We start from the raw sequence: 20,565 nt of genomic DNA, 5'->3' as shown, positions 1-20,565 counted from the left end.
AAAAAAAAAAAAAAAAGAAGGGTAGCTGCCAGCCACTGAGGGGGAGGGCTGGGAAACTGTTTTATGAATATAGTCTGAGTGATGAGGAAGTAAGAGTTCTACATGTAGATGGTGATATAGTTGCAAAACAAGGAAAATGTATTTAATACCACTGAAGTGTACTCTTAAAAAACAGTTGCAACGGTAAATTTTATATTCTACATAAGAGGGGGAAAAAAGAATGGGGCCTAAAGAGAACAATTTGAAAAACACTTACTTTTTGGAAAAACTCACTGTCAAAAAGCAACTAAGAGAGAGGTGTGCTGGCACACCTCTACAGCCCTAGCTTCCTGGGAGACTAAGGTGGAAAAAGTCAATGGAGTTCAAGTGCTTGAGGCCAGCGTGGGCAAGAAAAGGAGAACCTTTGTCTAAAAATAAAACAGCAATTGAAGAGAGAGAAACTACAAACTGTCGGGAGACAGCTAGGACTTGTAAGAAGGAAAGATCTTCCTGTTGTCACCTACATGCCCTAACTAATTTACAGGTAATTATCAAAATATTACAGTTGACTTTTAGGGGAGGGATGAGGCACTGCAGACCTCTGCCTCCTGACTAAAGAAAGCAAGTAAAGAGATGCACCATGGAAACAGGCTTTTCCTATTAATTAAGGCTATCAACAACTGCAACAATTCCTGTAAAAGCACATTCAAGCACATAGGCTGGTAACAATCTAGCAGTTAACATAAACCTGGACTAAAGAAGGGAACCCAGAAGTCTATGAATCTGTCAGCGTCAAGAACTAACCAGTAAGTTCCTTCGGTCTTTACTATCAGCCCAAGTACTGACAAGCAATGTAAGTTCCTTTCGAAACAAACAACCCCTGGTAGAACAAGGGGGAAGAGGGAGAAAGGAGAAGAGGCCGCTAGTTCTCGCTACTTGGGAGGGTAGACGGGAGCCCAGTGGATTCTGAGCAAAACAGCCAGACCTTCATTTAATTTAAAAACAAAAAAGAAGGCAATATTTTCACTATCTACCGTCTCTCTCTTTACTGTTATGACTTAAATAAGGTAAGAGCACAAGAAAGGGCTGCCCCCTCCCGCCCTCAAAAAAGACCAGTCAATGCTTGAAGGTAAGTAATGTTTTTACCTGACTGTTAGAATCTCCAAACAAGACACATAAATGCGGCACCAACTTGCTGATGACCAGTGGTTGAGTCCCAAAGCTAAATATAATTTAAGGGGAAAAAAAATTTAGTTTCATTTAAAGAGTGAACAAAATATCCTGGTGCTATCTTCTTTTTCTTCTACTTTTTCTGTTTGTTTTTAGAGACAGGGTTTCTCTGTGTAGACCTGGCTGTCCTGGAACTCACTCTGTAGAACAGGCTGTCCTCCAACTCAGAGACCCACCAGCCTCTACCTCATGCTGGGATTGAAGGTGCTGAACACTACCGACTGGCCTTCTTATCTCTATACAGAAAGCATTGACACAGACTGTTGTTAGGAAAGATGAGTAACAGGAAAAGTGATGCTGAGCAACACAAAGTAGACCCTAGCGGGCATCTGATGCAGCCCTAGTTAGGATGACTACTGCGTGGGACCATGAAACAGACAGGGCAGGAACCTGGAGGCAGGGGCTGACAGAGCCCATCGAGGGTCCTGCTTACTGGCTTGCACCCAGGGCTTGCTCAGCCTGCTCTCTTATAGAGCCCAGGACAACCAGCCAGGGATGGAACCACCCATAATGAGCTGGGCCCTCAACTATCAATCACTAACTAAAAATTGCCTTACAGCCAGATCTTATCAAGTATTTCCAACTGATCCCTCCTTTCAGATGACTATGGCTTGTGTCAAGCTAACATAAAACTAATCAGGACAGATGTTGAAAATGAAGGTCAGCACATGACCCAACTGGGCAAAATTCTCAACAGCAGTTTGACAACCCTGGCAGCCTATCAATTACTTAAAAAAAAAAATCTGGAGTTGAGCTTAAATAGACAGTGAGTTGAAGTAAGTTAAGAGATATTTCTGTTTACTAACGTTCTGAAGTCTAGGTTGAATTCAAAGGACAGGAGCATTAACACTCTGAAAGTGTGCTGACTGAAGGGCCTGACCAGCACTTGCTAGCAGGAAGGACCCAGAGCAGTGAAAGAAGAGGAAGTCATGTTATCCACAAGAAAAGGCAAAGCAGCTACCTCTTACCTACCATTCTTCACAGTCTGGAAAGTCTTCTAGAATACAAACAAAAGCCTCCACTTACACTCCTTCTGCCACCATCTTAGCCCTGTGACACCTGTGCTAGGAGGACTATGTCCCCTACAACTAGGTGTACAGTACAGAGTCCAGGCAGAGCTCAGAGAGGCTCTGTAGACTTCTACCTGTCACCCACAGTGCTCCATCCAGACTAGGGTCAACTGGTAAAAGGGATGTGGGGAAATGGCTTTAACATGTGACACAGCATTGAGTCATTGAATCACTGAAGCAGATACTAACAGAAAAAGATCCGAAGTTATTAACATTATCAGGTCTATAACCATCAATGCTGGATGGCTAAGTAAAAACCGATAAATTCAAAAAGTAACATGAAAGGTAGCATTAAAGGTTATATTTTGGTTTGGGAAATCAATTAATAACTAAATTTATTTCCACTCTTACTTCATCCTGTGAAAAAAACCTTGAGAAATGACTAAGAGAAAGAAGGTCATTTCAATAACCACGGGACTTACATGTTCAAGGTTTCAATAAGACACAGGCACACGCCTTCTCGAGACCGAAAGTTCTTGTGCTTGAAGCCAGAGGCTAGCTGCTCCCAGATGTACTATTGGAAAAACAGGTAGACACACATGATACAAAGTTAGGAAATGCACAAGACAATCTAAGTCCTCCTGACCTTACAATCAAGCCATCAGGTGTTAGATGTGCTCCACATGTGGGGCACTTTGCAAATTTTGGAATATTTACATAGTAGCAGTAAGAAACCTTATTGATACAAACCCAAATGTGAGATTCATATTTGTTCCATATTTACTTTACACATATAACCTGAGCATAATTTATATAATATTTTTAGTGCAACTAAATTCTGACTACAGTCTGTCACATGGATCAGGTGTGCAGTTTTCCACTTAGAGTATTAATGTTATGTCAATGAACAAAACTTTTAAATTGTCAGATCAGAGATGTTCAACTCACATTTACAAGGTTTTGCTTGTTTTTTGTGTGTTCCTGCCCACTTGATAGCTGACCCACAATTCTGAGTTTTTAATCTACATACTTTTCACTTTAAATTTCAATGATTATGAGAAACATGTTCCATATGTAAGCATCTAAGCAATTGCAAGAACATGGGTTTCACCTATGCTAAGAATGCTGAAATTATAGGTACAGTGGTCTAGGAAGTACTCAACAGAGGTGAACTCCCTACAACAGACTGTCACATGGAACGACTGCAAACGTTTTATAATTAAAGCTTTCCTCTTTTTAATGCAAGACATAAACATGGAAACATTAGGAGCAGGTCATTTTATGACTACCTAGTCTGTGAGGAAAGGAAAAATGAGCTTATACCAATACGGCAAAACAACTGTTTAGGAATAGTGAAGCAAGGATTTCAACTTTATCTTCCTAAACATAGCAAACTGTCCCATAAATTGTTGCTTCACATTTAGAAAGCCAACTTAACACACCAAATCCACATGCTCATCCTCCACCCTCACTCTGTGTGAAGTATTCAAGAACATAACCTGAAAGTTGACTTTTAAAATCTTTTTAAATGTGCTTACTGTTTGTGTGTATGTGCTTCTGCACTTACATGAGAGGTGTATGTATGTATGAATGTAGATGTGTGACTGGAGGACCAAGGACAACGTTTAGGAATCAGGTTTCTCTGCCCACCATGAATTCTGGGGACCAAACTCTGAACTCAGGTCATCAGGCTTGTGAATTTAAAAATGTTAACTAAGGCTGGGTATATAGCTCAAAGACAAAACTTTTTTTTTCCTTGGTTTTTTGAGACAGTGTTTCACTGTGTAGCCCTGGCTGTCCTGGAATTCACGCTGTAGAACAGGCTGGCCTTGAACTCAGAAATTCGCCTGCCTCTGCCTCCCGAGTGCTGGGAATAAAGGCATGTGCCACCATACCCAGCAAAAACAACATTTGCCATTGAGATCTACAAGGCCTTGGGTTCTGTTGCTATTACCACCACATATACATACATATATGCATGCATACATACATCTTATTTAGAATAACCTGTGTCAGGCAACTCAACTCTGGAACCCTTTTATATATAAATGTTTATATCTATGTCTAAAGATAAATATACACAGATGTTACCTGAGAAACATCAGTAAAGACTATCCACAAACCTTTTTAAAGGTTATTGTTATGAAGTATTAAATCCCTTAGAATTCATTTCCCTTTATAACTCAGTACTCATGACTTATTAAACATATGTACATTATACTTTAAGCATCACATGGTATCATTCTGCATATTATACTTAAGCTACCCTTTCAACTGTGGTGTACACATCAGCTTTTTTTATTTTCCTTCAAAATACTTCCATACTTCGGTTTGGATGTGGTTTTCTGCACAAGTGCTTATGTGTCAGAGACCTGGTCCTCAGTGTTAAAACAGAAAGACTTGAGGGCTGGAGAGATGATGGTTCAGTGGTTAAGAGCAATTGCTGCTCTTGCAAAGGCTATGAGTTCAGTTCCCAGCACCCACACAACTGCTTGTATAACTCCAATTCTGAGTTTTGCAAGTACCTACATACACATGATATACATATTTATGCACACATATATACATATAAAATATCTTTTAATGGAAGTACCTTTAAGCAACAGGACATAGTAGCCACATGGTGGGGGTGGTACTTGCCTTTAATCCCAGCACATGAGAGCCATAGGCAGGTGGCTCTCTCGAGACCAGCCTGATCCACAGAGAGTTACAAGACAGCCCAGCCAAGGCTACACAGAAAAATGTTATCTCCAAAAACAAACAAACAAACAAACAAGCCACTATCTTGGCTCTTAGCTCCTCAAAAACATGAAACCATTCCTGCCATCATGGTGCCATCTTCCATGAAATGATGTACCATGTCACACAGCTGATGCTGTGCCCAAACACTATGACCTCCAAAGCTATGAGGTAACTGCTTTTTTTTTTTAATACAAGTATCTAGCCTCAGACATTTTGTTGTAATAGCGTAAAACAGGCCAATACATTATTAGTGTATGTCCATATATACATGTGCATGTGTTCATGTGTGTGGGTGAATATGTGTGCAAGTATGTGTGTATGTGTAAATTTAGAAAGCAGAGGGCAACCTTGTGTGTTGTTCCTCTGGTCGCAAGATTCTCACTGGCCTAGAACATGCCAAAGCTGGCTAAGCCAGACCACTGGCTTGTGAGCAAGCCCTAAGGGCTTGTCTGTCTCTGTCTCCCTATTAATGGAATGACAAATATATGCCACCATGCCTAGCTTCAAAAGGAGAAAGAAAGAAAGAGGGGGTAGGGAAAGAGAGAGAAAGAAAAAAGAAAAAAACAAGACAAGACAGGCTTCTAGAGATCAAACTTAGGTTTTCTTACTGACACCAATGCATCCAATGTAATTAATACATTCCTTAGGGCAAATTATTTCTAATATATTAAAAAAAACCACATTGTTATAAAATGTGATTTACATAATCAATAACCACCTATTAAAATAAAAAATTCTTGTTTCTGAAGGAGTTGCAGAAATTAATATAATATTCAGGAGTTTTAAAAAAAAAAAAAAATTTTGGTATTTTATAATTTACAGGTAAGAAAAACCAGAAAATGGTGAAGCACAACTACAACCAACACACTGCCAAATCACTTGTCTTTGTGGTTTTGTAAAAACAGTAAGTAACTAAAAAAAAGAAAAAGTAAATGAAAAAAAAAAAAACCTTACATACTGGCACTGTATGTTAAATTTGAATTTCTTTAAAACCTTAGCAACAATCCACTATTTAAAATTCTACTATTTATGCCTCTTGGTGTTTATTAGTTTGCTATCTTTGCCACTGACCCAATGAGAATGCTCATTCAAATGGAAGCCTACCATAGGCGGTGCCACCTCATCCATCAGCTTCAGTGTCAGATTCTGAGCTTCTTCTCGAACTTTGTCTTTGACATCTCCCATTCTGTCTACTAAAGCTGTGGTAACTAAGGGGGAAAGAAAAAGTAATAAGAATAACTTAACTCCATCACAAACCATATTTTACAAAACTATAAACAGCAATTATTTCCATATATAATTACAAGAAGAAATTATGCTAAGTCCCGAAAATAATGAACAAATTTCAATGAAATTATCCACTTAGAACAGCGTCCAAAACCAGGCAAACTCAATGTGTATGTGGTCAAGAGCCAAAGTCAGACAGGTAAATGCTTTCCTCCAAGTCAGTGCAAGGGAGCCTCGGTAGTAGAAAGGCATCCTCAGGAAGCACTGACAGGGACAGTTCAAGAACCCAGCAGGCGGAAGTTTCTAGACCCAGTCAGACTCAAGGGTCAGCTTTATAATTATACTTTCAATTTTATGTTACGCATTCTTCTTGTAGGACATATTTCACATCTGACAAACAGAAACAAAAACATAGACCTAAGCCTACATTTTAAAGGAGAAGTAGAAGAAATGAAAACTTCTTGAAGGGATACATTTATCTAGTTTACTTACAGAAGATGTAATCAAGGGGGAAAAAGCCTTCAAGCCAGGTATGGAAGTACATGCTTTAATTCCAGCACTGGGGAGGCTCAGTCAGCAGGACTGAGAATTCCAGGCCAGCCTGGATTATATACAGAGAACCTGTCACAATAAAACAAAAAGCAGCCCTCACAATTAAAATCATAACCATGGGGCTGAAGAGATGGCTCAGTGGTTAAAAGCACTGGCTGCTCTTACAGAAGAGTTGGGTTCGATCCCCAACACCCACATGACAGCTCAAAACCATTCATAATTCTGATGCCAAGAGATCTAATGTCCTTTTCTAACCTCCATGGCATGCACAGACATACATGCAGACAAAACTTCCATCCATAAAATAAGATAGTTTATTAAAACATAAACCAATATAAGTACTGCTCATGGCTAGGAGTATGGCTCAGTGGTACAGTGCTAGCCAAGCAATGCAAAAGGCCCTGGGTTCTACTCCAGCACCTTTCTCATTTTTTAAGATGTATTATTAATAAAAATTATTCAATCTACTTGGCTGGCTATTATGAGAATCTGTTTCTTTTAAATCACAGAACATAATAGTAAAAAATAAATGATCTCAATCTTTATTGGTTTGTTTGTTTGATTTTTTTTTGTTTTTTTGAGACAGGGTTTCTCTGTGTAGCCCTGGCTGTCCTGGAACTCACTCTGTAGACCAGGCTGACCTCGAATTCAGAAATCTGTCTGCCTCTGCCTCCCAAGTGCTGGGATTAATGGCATGCGCCACCACTGCCCGGCCTTATCTCACTTAATCTTTACAACACTATTAGACTAAACTACTATTAGATAGTAAAATCAGAATGTGAGTAAATACACAGTTTTTAGTTAGGTTATTGCAATAATGTGCGTGTGTGTGTAGGCATCCTTATAACAGTAACAAGGGGAAACATATTCTGTAAAATTTAACTTCAAAAGGAAACTCAAGCATTGGGCTAAATAGGGGTTCATTTCAATACTAAAAAGTATTTTAGGCCACATCTAAAATGTAGTGCCATATACTTGTAATCTCAGTATTTGAGATTGGAGATATGGATGGAGGCAAGATGATCAAATTCAAGGCAGCCCAGGTGTACTGGCTGGTTTTGTGTGGCAACCTGAAACAAGCTGGAGTTATCACAGAGAAAGGAATTTCAGGTGAGGAAGTACCTCCATGAGATCCAGCTGTGGGGCATTTTCTCAATTAGTGATCAAGGAGGGAGGGCCTGTTGTGGATGGTGCCATCCCTGGGCTGGTAGTCTTGACTTCTATAAGAGAGCAAGCTGAGCAAGCCAGTAAGAAACATCCCTCCATGGCCTCTGTCTGCATGCATCAGCTCCTGCTTCCTGACCTGCTTGAGTTCCAGTCCTGACTTCCTTGGTGATGAACACAGTGTGGAAGTGTGAGCTGAAGAAACCCTTTCCTCCCCAGCTTAGGTTTTGGTCATGGTGATTGTGCAGGAATAGAAACCCTGACTAAGACAAGCACAGCACATGCAAGTTAAGTTACATCCAAGTAAGTGAGCAGGCTTCTGCTAAACCAAATGGAGAATTCCTGCTCAAGATTCTGTAGACAGTAACTAAGAGGGGAGAAGGCACACATATGTAACGGAAATGCCATTCCAGGGTCCTGGAACACCAAGGAAACTATTCAAAGTCACTGACAACTCCAGTCCATCATGCTTTAGTGAGTTGTCAGTATACCCTGTGTCTGAAAAATTAGTAGGACATGTAATACCCAGAGTAACACTTCAGTGTAAAGTGTCCTCTGGAGCAACAGTCCTAGAGAGCTACAGTTCTGGTGGGGACCACAAACACAATGCCCACCACCATAGAGAGGCAAGAAATGCCAAGTATGCCAACTTCAGTGCAGTATTTCTACCTTGCAATACTGTAGTCAATATTCTCAGTTATGAATAACAAAAAAGATGAAAGGAATTATGAATCAGAGAGTCCATGCTCAAGGCTCAGCTGGAAGTACTGGGGTAATCTTTTTGTACATTGTGTGAAGGTGAGTCTCTGTCCTTCCTCACCTGCCTAAGGCATTCTCTGACTGGCTTTAATAAAGGGCTGACGGCCCATAGGTAAGGAGGAAAGGAAAGGAGGAACTTCCAGGCAGAGATAGGAACTGTGGGAAAGATTCAGATGGGCATGGTGGTGGTGGTGGAATTCACCAGCCATACGCAGAGGAAGAAACAGGTGCCAGAAGTGAAGGGCAGGTATTGGGCCACATGGAGTGACATATATTAGAATAAACAGGTAAATTAAGTTATACGAGCTAGTTGGGAACAAGCCTAAGCTATAAAGCCTAAGCATTCATAAATAATTCATAAATAAAGTTTCCATGTCATTATTGGAAGCTGGCAGGTCAAGACAGTCGGCAGTAGGGAGGAGGCATGCTTAGCATGAAAAGACCAGGCTTGGGGGGACGAGCTTATCATCCATGAGGACCAGAAGTTTAAAGTTCAAAGTCATTCTTGATTGTATAGTCAGTTCAAGGCCAGCCAGAGCTGCACAGAGACCTTTTATTGGGAGGGAGGGAGGGAGGGAGGGAGAGAGAGAGAAAGGCAGGTAAAGGGGAGCAAAGCAAAGCAAAGCTCCAAGGACCTAGACAAAAGGAGCTGCACTACAACTTCAGCCAATGATTACATGTAAGAGAAAAATCAGGCCTGCCTTATCATCCAATTTCTCAAAGCCTCAAAGAACACAACTTTATTTTTTAAATCCCCATTTATGCACTCAAATACATAAGCAAAACATGTTTTTAAAGTATGGTTTTTTAACACCTGCCATGAATTTTAAGCAGAGGGCTGAGAGTAAAGATTTTTAACTTAATACTAAAGGTAGGAAGTACCAATTAGTGATTAAAAGTTAATACCAAGAAACCTATTCAAGAAATGGTAGGAAAAGAAAAATAACAAAAAAATTGACACAATTAGGTAGCATATCAAACATGAAAAAAAACTGACCACAGATATTTGAAAGTAAGTTTAATAATATGCTGACACTGTTAGGTATTAACTTAAATCAGAGAAGACAGCCACTAACCTTCCAGGCAGTATCTCTGTATGCTGATGTAAAATCATAGTGACCTCGCTCACTAAGCACTCTAAAGTGCAGACGCCTATCACCCGTGTTTGTCAACGCCGCTACATCACTGTATTATGAAGAGCAGCAGCTTGCAGGAGCACAATGACCATGCAGCTAGCACAGCATAACTGCTGCTTAGAGGAAGGCCATAAACATGACACAGTAACTTTGTTCAACCTCATAATAAAACATGTGGGACTGGAGTATAGCTCAGTGTACAAGATGCAGGCGGATCACTATAGTTGGATGCCAGCCTTGCATACAGAATGAGTTCCAGGTCTGATAAAGCCATAGGTGAGACTCTGTCTCAAAACAACAAAAAACAACCCCACAGCATGTAAGTTGTATTATAAATTTTGTCATTTTACAAAAAGTTAGAGACACTAAAGAAGATGAGTCCATGTCATAAATACTGAACAGCACCCAGGATGTTGTGCTGTCCTGTGGCTTCTGCTTTATACCTCCTGCAGAATTACCTACTTAAGAAGCCTTACCGTCTTTTTTAGTAGATTAAAATACTAAAGTACCATATCTCTGGGTTATACAAAACTATATCTTTTTTTTTAATTTAACTTTAACTTATTTACTTTAACTGAATGTGTCTGTGTGGAAGTGTATGTTGTGTGTGTGCAAGTACCTTCAAAGGCCAGAAAGGGGCATCAAACACCCTGGAGCTAGAGTCCCAGACGGCAGTGAAGCACCTGCTGAGTGCTGCGAACCTAACACAGGCCTTTCACAGGTCTTCTGAACAAGTGCTTTTAACCACTGAACCGTTTCTCCAATTCCCAAACTACATTTTTTTCTAAATTTACAGAAATTCATTCTAATTAACAAAATTAGAAGTAAAAACCATTGTATCAAACTCTACAATGATTGTTAAAGTGAACTTACCCATTGTTACATAAGATTTGAATCGTGTTGACAATCTATCCACAAAGGCACTTAAAATCTCCAATCCTAACAACGATACCTACAAACAGAAAGAGATTAATAAATAAAAATTACCGATGCATACTTTATCAGTATATAATACTTAATATACAGCAATCTTCACATATTACTAATATTCTTAAAAGTAAGCTCAGCTGGGTATAGTGGCACAGGCCCTTAATTCCATCACTCAGAAGAGGAAAGGCAGCAGGATCTCTATGAGATCAAGGTCAGCCTGGTGCACAGAGTGAGCTCCAGGCCAGCCAAGGGCACACAGTGAGACCCTGGCTCAAAATCTGTATTACAAACACACACACACACACACACACACACACACACAGATTTATATATGTACATTATATATCTATGTATATGTGCTTATACACATGTATATATAAGTACATGTATATATAAGTATATATACATGTATATATAAGTATATATATGTACATATATACAAATACATAAGCATATGTAAAATCATTATACATATATATTTTAGACCTCACCCTAAGTCTCAAAATAATAAAATGTAATAAATTTTAAAATTTTTAATGAGATTGATGCATTTAGAGATAGGTAGTCATGGGATTGAAGATTCTACTCTCAAATACGTCAATAATAGCAGTTTATAAATATAGAGTGTACTGGCTGGTTTTGTCAATTTGACACAAGCTAGAGCCATCGGAGAGGAAAGAGCCTCAGTTGAGGAAATGCCTCCATGAGATCCAGCATTTTCTCAATTAGTGATCAATGGGGGAGGGCCCAGACCATGGTGGATGTTGCCATCCCTGGGCTGGTGGTTCTGGGTTCTACAAGAAAACAGGCTGAGAAAGGCAGGGAGCAAGCCAGTAAGTAGCAATCCTCCACAGCCTCTGCACCAGTTACTGCCTCCAGGCTTCCTTTGGTGATAAAGAGTGATGCCAAAGTGTAAACAGAATAAATGCTTTCCTCCTCAACTTGCTTTTTGGTCATAGTGGTTCATTTCACCACCAGAAACCCTAACTAAGACATATAGGAAAATAGTAATAAAGCCTATTTGGCAAAAATTTAATAACTGGTGAAGTAGGTAGGTGATGACTACCGAAAAGCTTAGTGACTGTGCTTGCAACTTACTTTCCAGTTTGCAATGTATTTAAACAGTAAGCAATTCAGTAATACAAGTTAATAAGGAAGGTATTTCAGTTTCTGTCCGGAAAGTAGAAAATGGAATACTAACTGTTCTTGAATACATGAGGGAGCTGAGGCTGCAGAGCAGTGATTCTCAACTGTCCTAATGCTGCAACTCTTGTGCTGTGGCGACCTCCACCCATAAAAGTATTTGCATTGCTACTTCATACCTGTAATTTTGCTACTATGAATCATAATGTAAGTATCTATGTTTTCTGATAGTCTTAGGTGGTCCTGTGAAAGGGTCATTGGACCCTCCCATGACCCACAGGTTAAGAATCCCTGTTGTAGACTAGGCAGTCAGATAGCATTTAAAAATAAAAAATAAAAAATAAAAAATAAAAAATAAAAAATAAAAAAGGCAGACACAAACAAAATGTCCACAAGTGACAGGAGGAAAATGAAACCACAGGACAAGTGGATAACAAGAATGGATAGGAAGAAGTCCACTGTATTTAACAAATTGCTAATAAACCGAGTGTAGACTGGTATGAAAACTTTTCAAAAATATTTTTTAGCATTTTATTATTTTTGTGTACATGGTTGTATATGTCTGTGTATGTCTGTGCACCACATCCATGATGCAGTGCCCATGGAGGCCAGAAGAGGGCATGAGGTCCCCTTGGAACTGGAGTTACAGACAGTTGTGTCACCTTGTGGGTGCTGGAAATTGACCCTGGGTCTTCTGGAAGAGAAGCCGGGGCTCTTAACTGCTGAGCCTTGAGTCCAGCACTCAGTATAAAATCTCTCAAACAGCCAGGGACACAGGAGTTCACATCCACTCACAGGCTCTTTGCGCCCAAAGACAAGATTACTCGACAGTTAAGACCCAGAGATAGACAGGCGATTAGAGAAGGCTCTGCAGCAGGTCGAAGTCTTGGAAAAGAGTGTGGCCTACACAGCAAAGGTAATGCCTTCAGTGTCCTTGTCTTCTCCAAAAGAAGAGCTTAACTTGAAGGACTGGGAGAAGATCCAGCACCCAATGCATAGGGCACAAGTAAGTAAACTGTAGTGAAGGGAAGGAGCAAGGCTCCAAAGCTGTCTACTCCACTATGAGACAGAAAACCATCCTCAACCCACCCTATCCAGGTTACTGTTTCTGATAAAACTTCACCACAAAGCTCAAAGGTGAAGAGCCTCCAAAGACTGCCTCTGTACTGTAGTTTCGCCACTGGGATATGAGAATGACAGGTAGATGAGGAGTCCTAGATTACCCAGTGCTGTTATCGGTGCTTGGATTGAGGGAAACACTAATACACTACTCAGGGGGTGGGAAAACACAGTCTAAGATGTGAGAGGTCAAAGCTGGGGCTCCCTGACTCCCTGGAGCCCAGTCCTCACTGGAAACTGTGAGGAGGAGTTGAGAATGGAGGGTCAGAGAGTCAGGGGCCCATGGGCCTGTGATGAGGCGTCCAGGGCCAGGGGCTCCCAAACTCCTGGACATCCAGATGCCATTGGGTCTTGGGGAGTTGGGAATGGAATTGGGTCCCCAGGATGAAGAGCCCAGGGCTTGCTTTTGGGGATGGGAAACTCCAGCTTAGCTCATCGGTGATTGTCCTTAGCTTAGCAGAGATTGTCAAGGGGGCTCTGAGGGTCCTTCTGCAGGAGATTTAGGAGGAGTGGCTCTGTAGACAAAGGCTTTCTCCATGCTTCCCACAGTGGTTCTTGATGACATGTTCCTTGGTTCCAAACTGTTTAACTGCTCATTGTGAAAAATGGGTGCATACCACCTCCTTGAGATTAAATACCTTTTTAAGGAAGGAATGTCCGGGAAGGGAAGCTTGCTGGCTAAACTGTCAGGGCCCATCTAGGTACCTCATTAGCATGGAGAACTCTGTTCTGATCTATGTGACCACAGGTAAAGATTGTATGCAGGAGTGTGGTCACATGACAGGGGCCTGGTTGGAAGCAGGTGACGCTCCTACCATCCTCTCAGAGGTTCCGGGGCTTCCAACTCACCACCGTCCACGGTTCCACAACTCCTCCCTCCTTTTCTTTTTGATAAAGGAAAGGTGTCATTGGAGTGACTGTTATTTGTAGTGAAAATGTGGGGTGGGGTGGGGTGGGGTATAAGCATCAAAATAAAATACAACATAAATCATTGGGGCAACACAGGGCTAGGAAGACAACAGTTATTGGATTAATTAACTGTTCAGTGGATTGAAATTGAGAGTGAGTTTGTACAGAGTTTGTGAGGGTATTAACATCAGTTTTAAACAATATTTGATTTATCTATAAATTTATTATATTTATCTATAATATTTGATTTATGTAGAGATCATGTAAGTTTCCCCAAGTTCAGTAGCCATTAGACTGTCAAGAGAGTTCATGTGTGGCTGGAAGATCCCGAAGCTGTCAGCATCTGCTTGTCTCGGAAGTCTTCAGTCAGCTGATGTGTCTGGACAAAGGCAGCTTTATTGCAGAGGCAGGTCCAAGGAGATGGCCTGTGGCAGCAGCTCACTTTTTTCCTTTTGTAGAGATAAACCTGTAGAGTAATCACAACATGGGAGCAGAACCCAGCGGGGCAGGGGTGTCTGCACAGAGTGGATAGTGTATATGTTAAGCCTGTAACAGTTTGCTTGGGAGCATATCATGGTCTGTTGTAATAGTCCTAGAAAAAAGGCAAGGGTGTTGAGGAATTTAGTCCTGGAGGGAATCCTTTAAGTGTTGTACTAAGGAAAGCAGAGGGAAGAGTTGAGGATTTATCTGTTTTGGATGGCTGAGGAAGAAAATACCATATTAATTATATATCTGGGATAAGCAGCAATAGCTTGTCTGTAAAAGGAAAGTGGTTGTTAATTAAGGATTAAATAATGGTTATTAACATAGTTGGTTTGACCTATGGGAGTAGATTAAATATTTTTGAAGTTTAAAAGAAATTTTAGGACAATTTTAGTTAGAGGGCACAAACGTTTCAAGTATTCCTGTTAGGGAGAAAAATAAACATTTAAATAAAGAAGCATGAAAATTTTGTGTTAACAGTTACAGGTATGTGGGTTGGTTTTGCTTTGTTTTGTTTGAATTCTTAGCAGCAAAATCTCATTTCACCTGGGGGAGGGGGAAGGGCCTGCTCTGCCATGTCATGGCTGCTCTAGCAGGTAGCAGCCCCCCCAATCTCTCCCCCCACCCCCCAGGTTTTGCCTTGGCTGGTATTGCTAGAAGACGGCAGGAGTGGAATGTTTTTTGTACACCTAAAAGTAGATTGGGAAGAGAAGAAGCATAGGGACTTGGTGACACCTTATCGGCAAGACTGGAGGGAGTAGGGAGTAGGGAGAGAGGAGTGTGGATCAGTTTTTGTTAATGGTCAGTTGGACTATCTGGATTTGGACAGGGCTGGTGCAGTAGCTCTGCCCAAAAACAAAATGGGGAAGAAGACAGAGTGTCTTTCTTTAGAACTGGAAGGCTTGAGTCTTTGGAACTAGTGCCAGGGGTTACTCACAGTCTTTGTTTAATCTGGAGTTCCGATGTGGGTCTGTGTAGGTTGCCAGCTGGGGTATGCCCAGTAGGCACCAGACTTGCACGCCAGTGGATCCTCATTAAAGGATTTAAAGTAGACTCATTCCAATTACAGGGCCTCGAAAGAGTCCTGTATTGTTATTTTTGTCACAACCTCCCCAAGTCAGGAGTGGGTAATTTGCACACCTGCTGCCTTCCTTGGATGTGGTAACCGGTTCTCAGGCTCCCTCTCCAGAATTGAACCCTGATTCCCCATCACCCGTGGTCAACATGGTGGGCTCTATGACCATCTTAAATTAATAGTGCAGACATTCAAATGGGTCGTCACCACCACAGGAAGCAAGAGATCTGCCCAAGGTTATCTGGAGTTGACAAAGCCCCCCAAGCACCTGGCACCCCACACCCCCAACCCCACCAGCTGGGTTGATTTTCACTGATAAATGCACACGCATCTCCCCTGCCCAGGATAGGGGTCAACACCCATCAGCATGTATTAACTCTAGAATGACCAGTTATCGGAGCAGGAGAGAAGCGGGTGACCAAAGGAACCATAACTGATTTAATGAGCCATTCAGTTTCACTGTACCAGCCGTACATACTTAAGACATGTATGGCTTAATCTTTGAGACAAGCATATGCTACTGGCAGGATCCTGCTCAACCTTACCAAGTTTCCTAGCACAGTCCACCGCCCCACACTGTACCAGAAAAATTAAGAAATTGGTCCCACACATCACAATCAGGCTGGCAAGACAAAGTGAGAGCACAGGGAAGGAGCATTACAGGAAAGGATTCAAGCAGAGTATAATGAAATACTAAAGAAAACCCTTCTAACTCAGGGGAACCAAAAGCAAACAGGAATCAACAGCAAACACAATACACAGACCTAACTCAACTCTTGACTAGACTAGCTCTACACTAAATGCTTCAGAAAGAAAAGTGCTACTTCAACAACAAAAACTGCTCAATTTAGTCTTTTTTATCAATTTTTAATTACGTATTTACTTCATTTACATTTCAAATGCTACCCCCAAAGTCCCCTATACCCTCCCCCCACCCCACTCCCCTACCCACCCACTCCCACTTCTTGGCTCTGATGTTCCCCTGTACTGGGGCATATAAAGTTTGCAAGACCAAGGGGCCTTTCTTCCCAATGATGCCCAACTAGGCCGTCTTCTGCTACATATGCAGTTAGAGACACGAGCTCTGGGGGTACTGGTTAGTCCATATTGTTGTTCCACCTATAGGGTTCAATTTAGTCTTAAATTTCTTGACTACTCTACAATTTTCAACTATGAAGTATGAGTCACAGGAAAAAAGTAAAAGGTAGGGAACTGGGACCCCAATATCAAGACCAAAGCCATCAACAAACAAAATACAATGTATAGGTCTGAAGCACTAAGTTTAAACCAGTGATTAATGTGTTTGCAGCACAGGGTGAAGCCAGTAACAGAGCACTTAACTAGAGCCTGAAAAGCCCTGGTTCAGGCCTTAGCAGAGGGTAAGTGAACTGTGACCAACAAGAACCAGAGTCGAACCTTCACTCTAAAATAACAATTAAAGGGGAGCTGCACAATTGGCAGTGTTTGCCTAGAGTGCAGAAGGCCCTGAATTTACTCCTCAGTACCATACAAACTGGGTATGGTCGAGAACAGCAATCATGGAGACTACATTACATAGGGGAAGGGTTTTTTTTGTTTGTCTTGTTTTGTTTGTTTTTGAAACAGCACTTCTTTGTATCTCTGGCTGTCATGGAACTCACTCTGTAAACCAGAGTGGTCTCGGAGTCAGAGACCCTTGTGCTTCTTTCTCCTCCTCCATTCCCCCGTGCTAGAATTAAAGACGTGTTGTCATCACCCAGCAGCATGGACAAGCACCCAGATAACACACATGAATAAATAGGCAATTCAGCACACAGATGGAAACCTTGGGAAGCATAAGCCAGCTGGTCCACCTAAAAAGTTCCAGGCCAGCTAAGACTACAGAGTGAGACACTGTCTCTAAATAAATAAATAAATAAATAAATAAATAAATACTGTGTGTGTGTGTGTGTGTGTGTGTGTGTGTGTGTGTGTGTGTGTAATAAATGGTTTTGGTTTGGTTTGGTTTGGTTTGGTTTGATTTGATTTTGATTTTTCAAGACAGGGTTTCTCTGTATAGCCCTGGCTGTCCTGGAACTCACTCTGTAGACCAGGCTGGCCTCGAACTCAGAAATCCATCTGCCTCTGCCTCCCGAGTGCTGGGATTAAAAGCGTGAGCCACCATTGCCCAGCTAAAAAAGTGTTTTTGTTTTTGTTTTTGTTTTTGTTTTTAAGGGAGGGGGGCAGTAAACTGACTCAGCAGGTAAAGCAAGACAGACAACTTGTCTTCAGCCCTGGAGCCCACATAAAGATAGAGCCGACTCCACTAAGTTGTCCTCAGCCTCTACATTCACACCATGGCATATGTCTTCTTCCCACACCAGCAGCACAGTACCCCATCTCTGCAAAACACACACACACAAACACACACACACACACACACACACACACACACGTCCTAGTTGGGTTTCTATTGCTGTGATAAACATCATGACCAAAGCAACTTGGGGAAGAATAGTGAGGTAGAGGGAGTTTACTTTATCATACAGTTTACAGTCTTATCATGAAGGCAAGCTAGGGCAGAAACTCAAGACCTTTGGGCATAGTGGTGCATCCCAGCACTTCAGAGGCAGAGACAGGTGAATCTAAGTTTGAGGTCATACTGACTTCCAGGACAGCCAGGGCTATGTATTGAGACTTTGCCGGGAGGGGGGATGGGGTGGGAGTGGGACCAAGACCTGAAGGCAGGCAGAGGCAATGGAAGAATAATGGAAGAATGCTGATAACTAGCTTATTCTCATGGCTCACTCAGCGTGTGTGTGTGTGTGTGTGTGTGTGTGTGTGTGTGTGTGTGTATACAGCACAGGACCGCCTGCCCAGAAGTGGCAATGCCCACAGTGGGCTGGACCCTCTCACATCAATCATTAATCACATGCCTCATTTGCCTATAGACCAATCTCATGGAGACACTTTCTCAATTGAGTTTTCCTCTCCTCAGATGACTCTAGTTTGGGTTAAGTTGACAAAAAGGAAAAATAAAACCTAACCAACACACATCATCACCTCAGCATCATAACAGTAATACAAAAACTTTTAAATACAACGAAGAAGGACTGGGGCTAGGGCTCAGTTGATAGAAATTTTGACTGGCATGTAAAAGTCCTTCCATGAGATTCTCAGCACTATACCATGGCACGCTCATAATCCCAGCACTCAGTAGGCAAGATGCAAGATGATCAAAAAAGAACTCAAGACCACAAAAGAGCTAACCAAAAAACAAGTAAACAAATAAAACTACCACCACCACTCTAAAAAAAAGAAAAGAGAAAGGAAAATGCAAGACCACCCTTGGCTATAATTCATAGCCAGTCTGGGCTACATGAGATCATGTCTCAAAAATAAGTAAGTTTTTAATCAGTAAAAATGCTTGATATAAGTAAATACTAAAACCAATGAGTTCAGTAAAGCCCTGAGATGAAAGCTTGCTATAAAAATCAGCTGTGCAGCCGGGCGTGGTGGCACACACCTTTAATCCCAGCGCACTGGGAAGGCAGAGGCAGGCAGATTTCTAAGTTCGAGGCCAGCCTGGTCTACAAAGTGAGTTCCAGGACAGCCAGGGCTATACAGAGAAACCCTGTCTCAAAAAGAAAAAATCAGCTGTGCTGGGCATGGAGGTGTGGTCTGCATAGCAAGTACCCTGACAGTCAGGAAAATGCTTTAGACTCAGGCACAAAATGAAACAAAACAAACAAACAAACAAAAACCCTGTGAGAATTCCTGCTATGATTCTAGTACCCAGAAACCTAAAGCACAAACATCACAAATTCATGGCCAACCTGGGCTGCAGAGTGAGACCCTGCTACAAAAACAAACTGTGAAACTTCTACAAACTAGCATTCAAAAACTGAGGAGTAAAACAAATTACAGATTGTATGTCTAATATACCCCCAAAAAGTCATGTGTTTGAACTGGTCCCCAGATGGTGGATGACACTGCTTTGAGTGGTTATGGACATTTTGGGATTATGGTCTATGTAGCAGAAATGAATTGCTGGAGACAGGCCACCTGGACGGACACACACACACAAACTCTCCTTCCTTCCCTCTTCCTCTCCCTCTCCCTCCTGCCCTCTCCCTCTCCCTCCCTCTTTCTGGTTTGAACTCTATGCTCCCTGATCCACCAGGACATGAAGAAGCCACACAACATGCTCCCACTGCCATAAACAGAACAGCTCCAGCCTCCATGCTTTCTAGACCAAGATGAACTGATGGCCTTCCTCCCTAAAATTGCTGTTAGGTATTCTGTCACAGAACAAATAACTAACACACCTGGGAAATTCTTACAGCAATTATATAAAGTCAACACACAAAAGTTACAAAATGCTAGTAAAATAATGCAGGGTGAGCTAAGGAAGTTCAAGGTTGCAGGAATGCAATCCCAAAATTCCCAGGACTTATTCAGAGACTTAAACTGGTCTTGAAATAAAAAAGTAAATAAATACATGAATAGAATACACAACAATACTAAATTTAAAAAAAAAAAAAAAAAGCGCTAAGTCAAATTACCTGATTTCAAGACTTTATACGAAACTACAGCAATCAAGAAAGTTTACCCGGGACTGAGAGATGCCTCAGCAGTTAAGGCATCTCGGAGAGATGACCCAGATTCAAGGCCAATCTGCGCCACATGGCAGCTCACAATTGTCTGCAACTCAAGTACCAAGAGATCCAATGCCCAATTCTAGCCTTAGGCACCAGGCATACATGTGGTCACAGATATGCATGCAGGAAAAACAGCTACATACATAAAAATTAATTAACTTCTTTAAAAGGAAGTATAGCTATTAATAAGAGAATGAACACAGGGTTTCATGAATAGAAGACAGAGTACAAAATAGACAAAAACTACCTGATATCTACCAGCTGTATAAAGGCACTCAAATGAAGAGATTAGTCTTTAAACAAATGTTGCTATAACTAGATGTCAACATGCAAAATGAATAGGCCTCAACTTACACATGACATCACTTATAAAAACTAAACAAAAACCATATCAAAGACATAAATGAAAATTACTGTCTTAGTCAGGGTTTCTATTCCTGCACAAACATCATGACCAAGAAGCAAGTTGGGGAGGAAAGGGTTTATTC

The 20,565-nt window shown here is 41.3% G+C and overlaps 1 protein-coding gene across 25 annotated transcripts in view; it reads right to left on the bottom strand.

The window, feature by feature from the left end:
• Window positions 1-20,565, bottom strand: part of Clasp2 (cytoplasmic linker associated protein 2) — a 187,584-nt gene that overhangs the window by 153,041 nt on the left and 13,978 nt on the right. For 24 of the 25 annotated variants that reach the window (XM_029543096.1, XM_029543102.1, XM_029543097.1 and 21 more), the window contains exons 2-5: window positions 10,673-10,751; window positions 6,066-6,169; window positions 2,702-2,793; window positions 1,126-1,201 (exon numbers count right to left, since the gene is read on the bottom strand). In XM_029543096.1, the coding sequence (XP_029398956.1) occupies window positions 1,126-1,201; window positions 2,702-2,793; window positions 6,066-6,169; window positions 10,673-10,751 (351 nt within the window). Of the gene's footprint in view, window positions 1-1,125; window positions 1,202-2,701; window positions 2,794-6,065; window positions 6,170-6,680; window positions 6,780-10,672; window positions 10,752-20,565 lie in introns of those variants that run through there. The other variant, XM_029543116.1, reaches the window with a different exon arrangement.

Source organism: Mus pahari, chromosome 10 (genome assembly GCF_900095145.1).
Source record: "Mus pahari chromosome 10, PAHARI_EIJ_v1.1, whole genome shotgun sequence".
NCBI classification, from domain to species: domain Eukaryota; kingdom Metazoa; phylum Chordata; class Mammalia; order Rodentia; family Muridae; genus Mus; species Mus pahari.
Note: the sequence above shows the minus strand (reverse complement) of the source record. Positions and strands in the feature narration are given on the sequence as shown.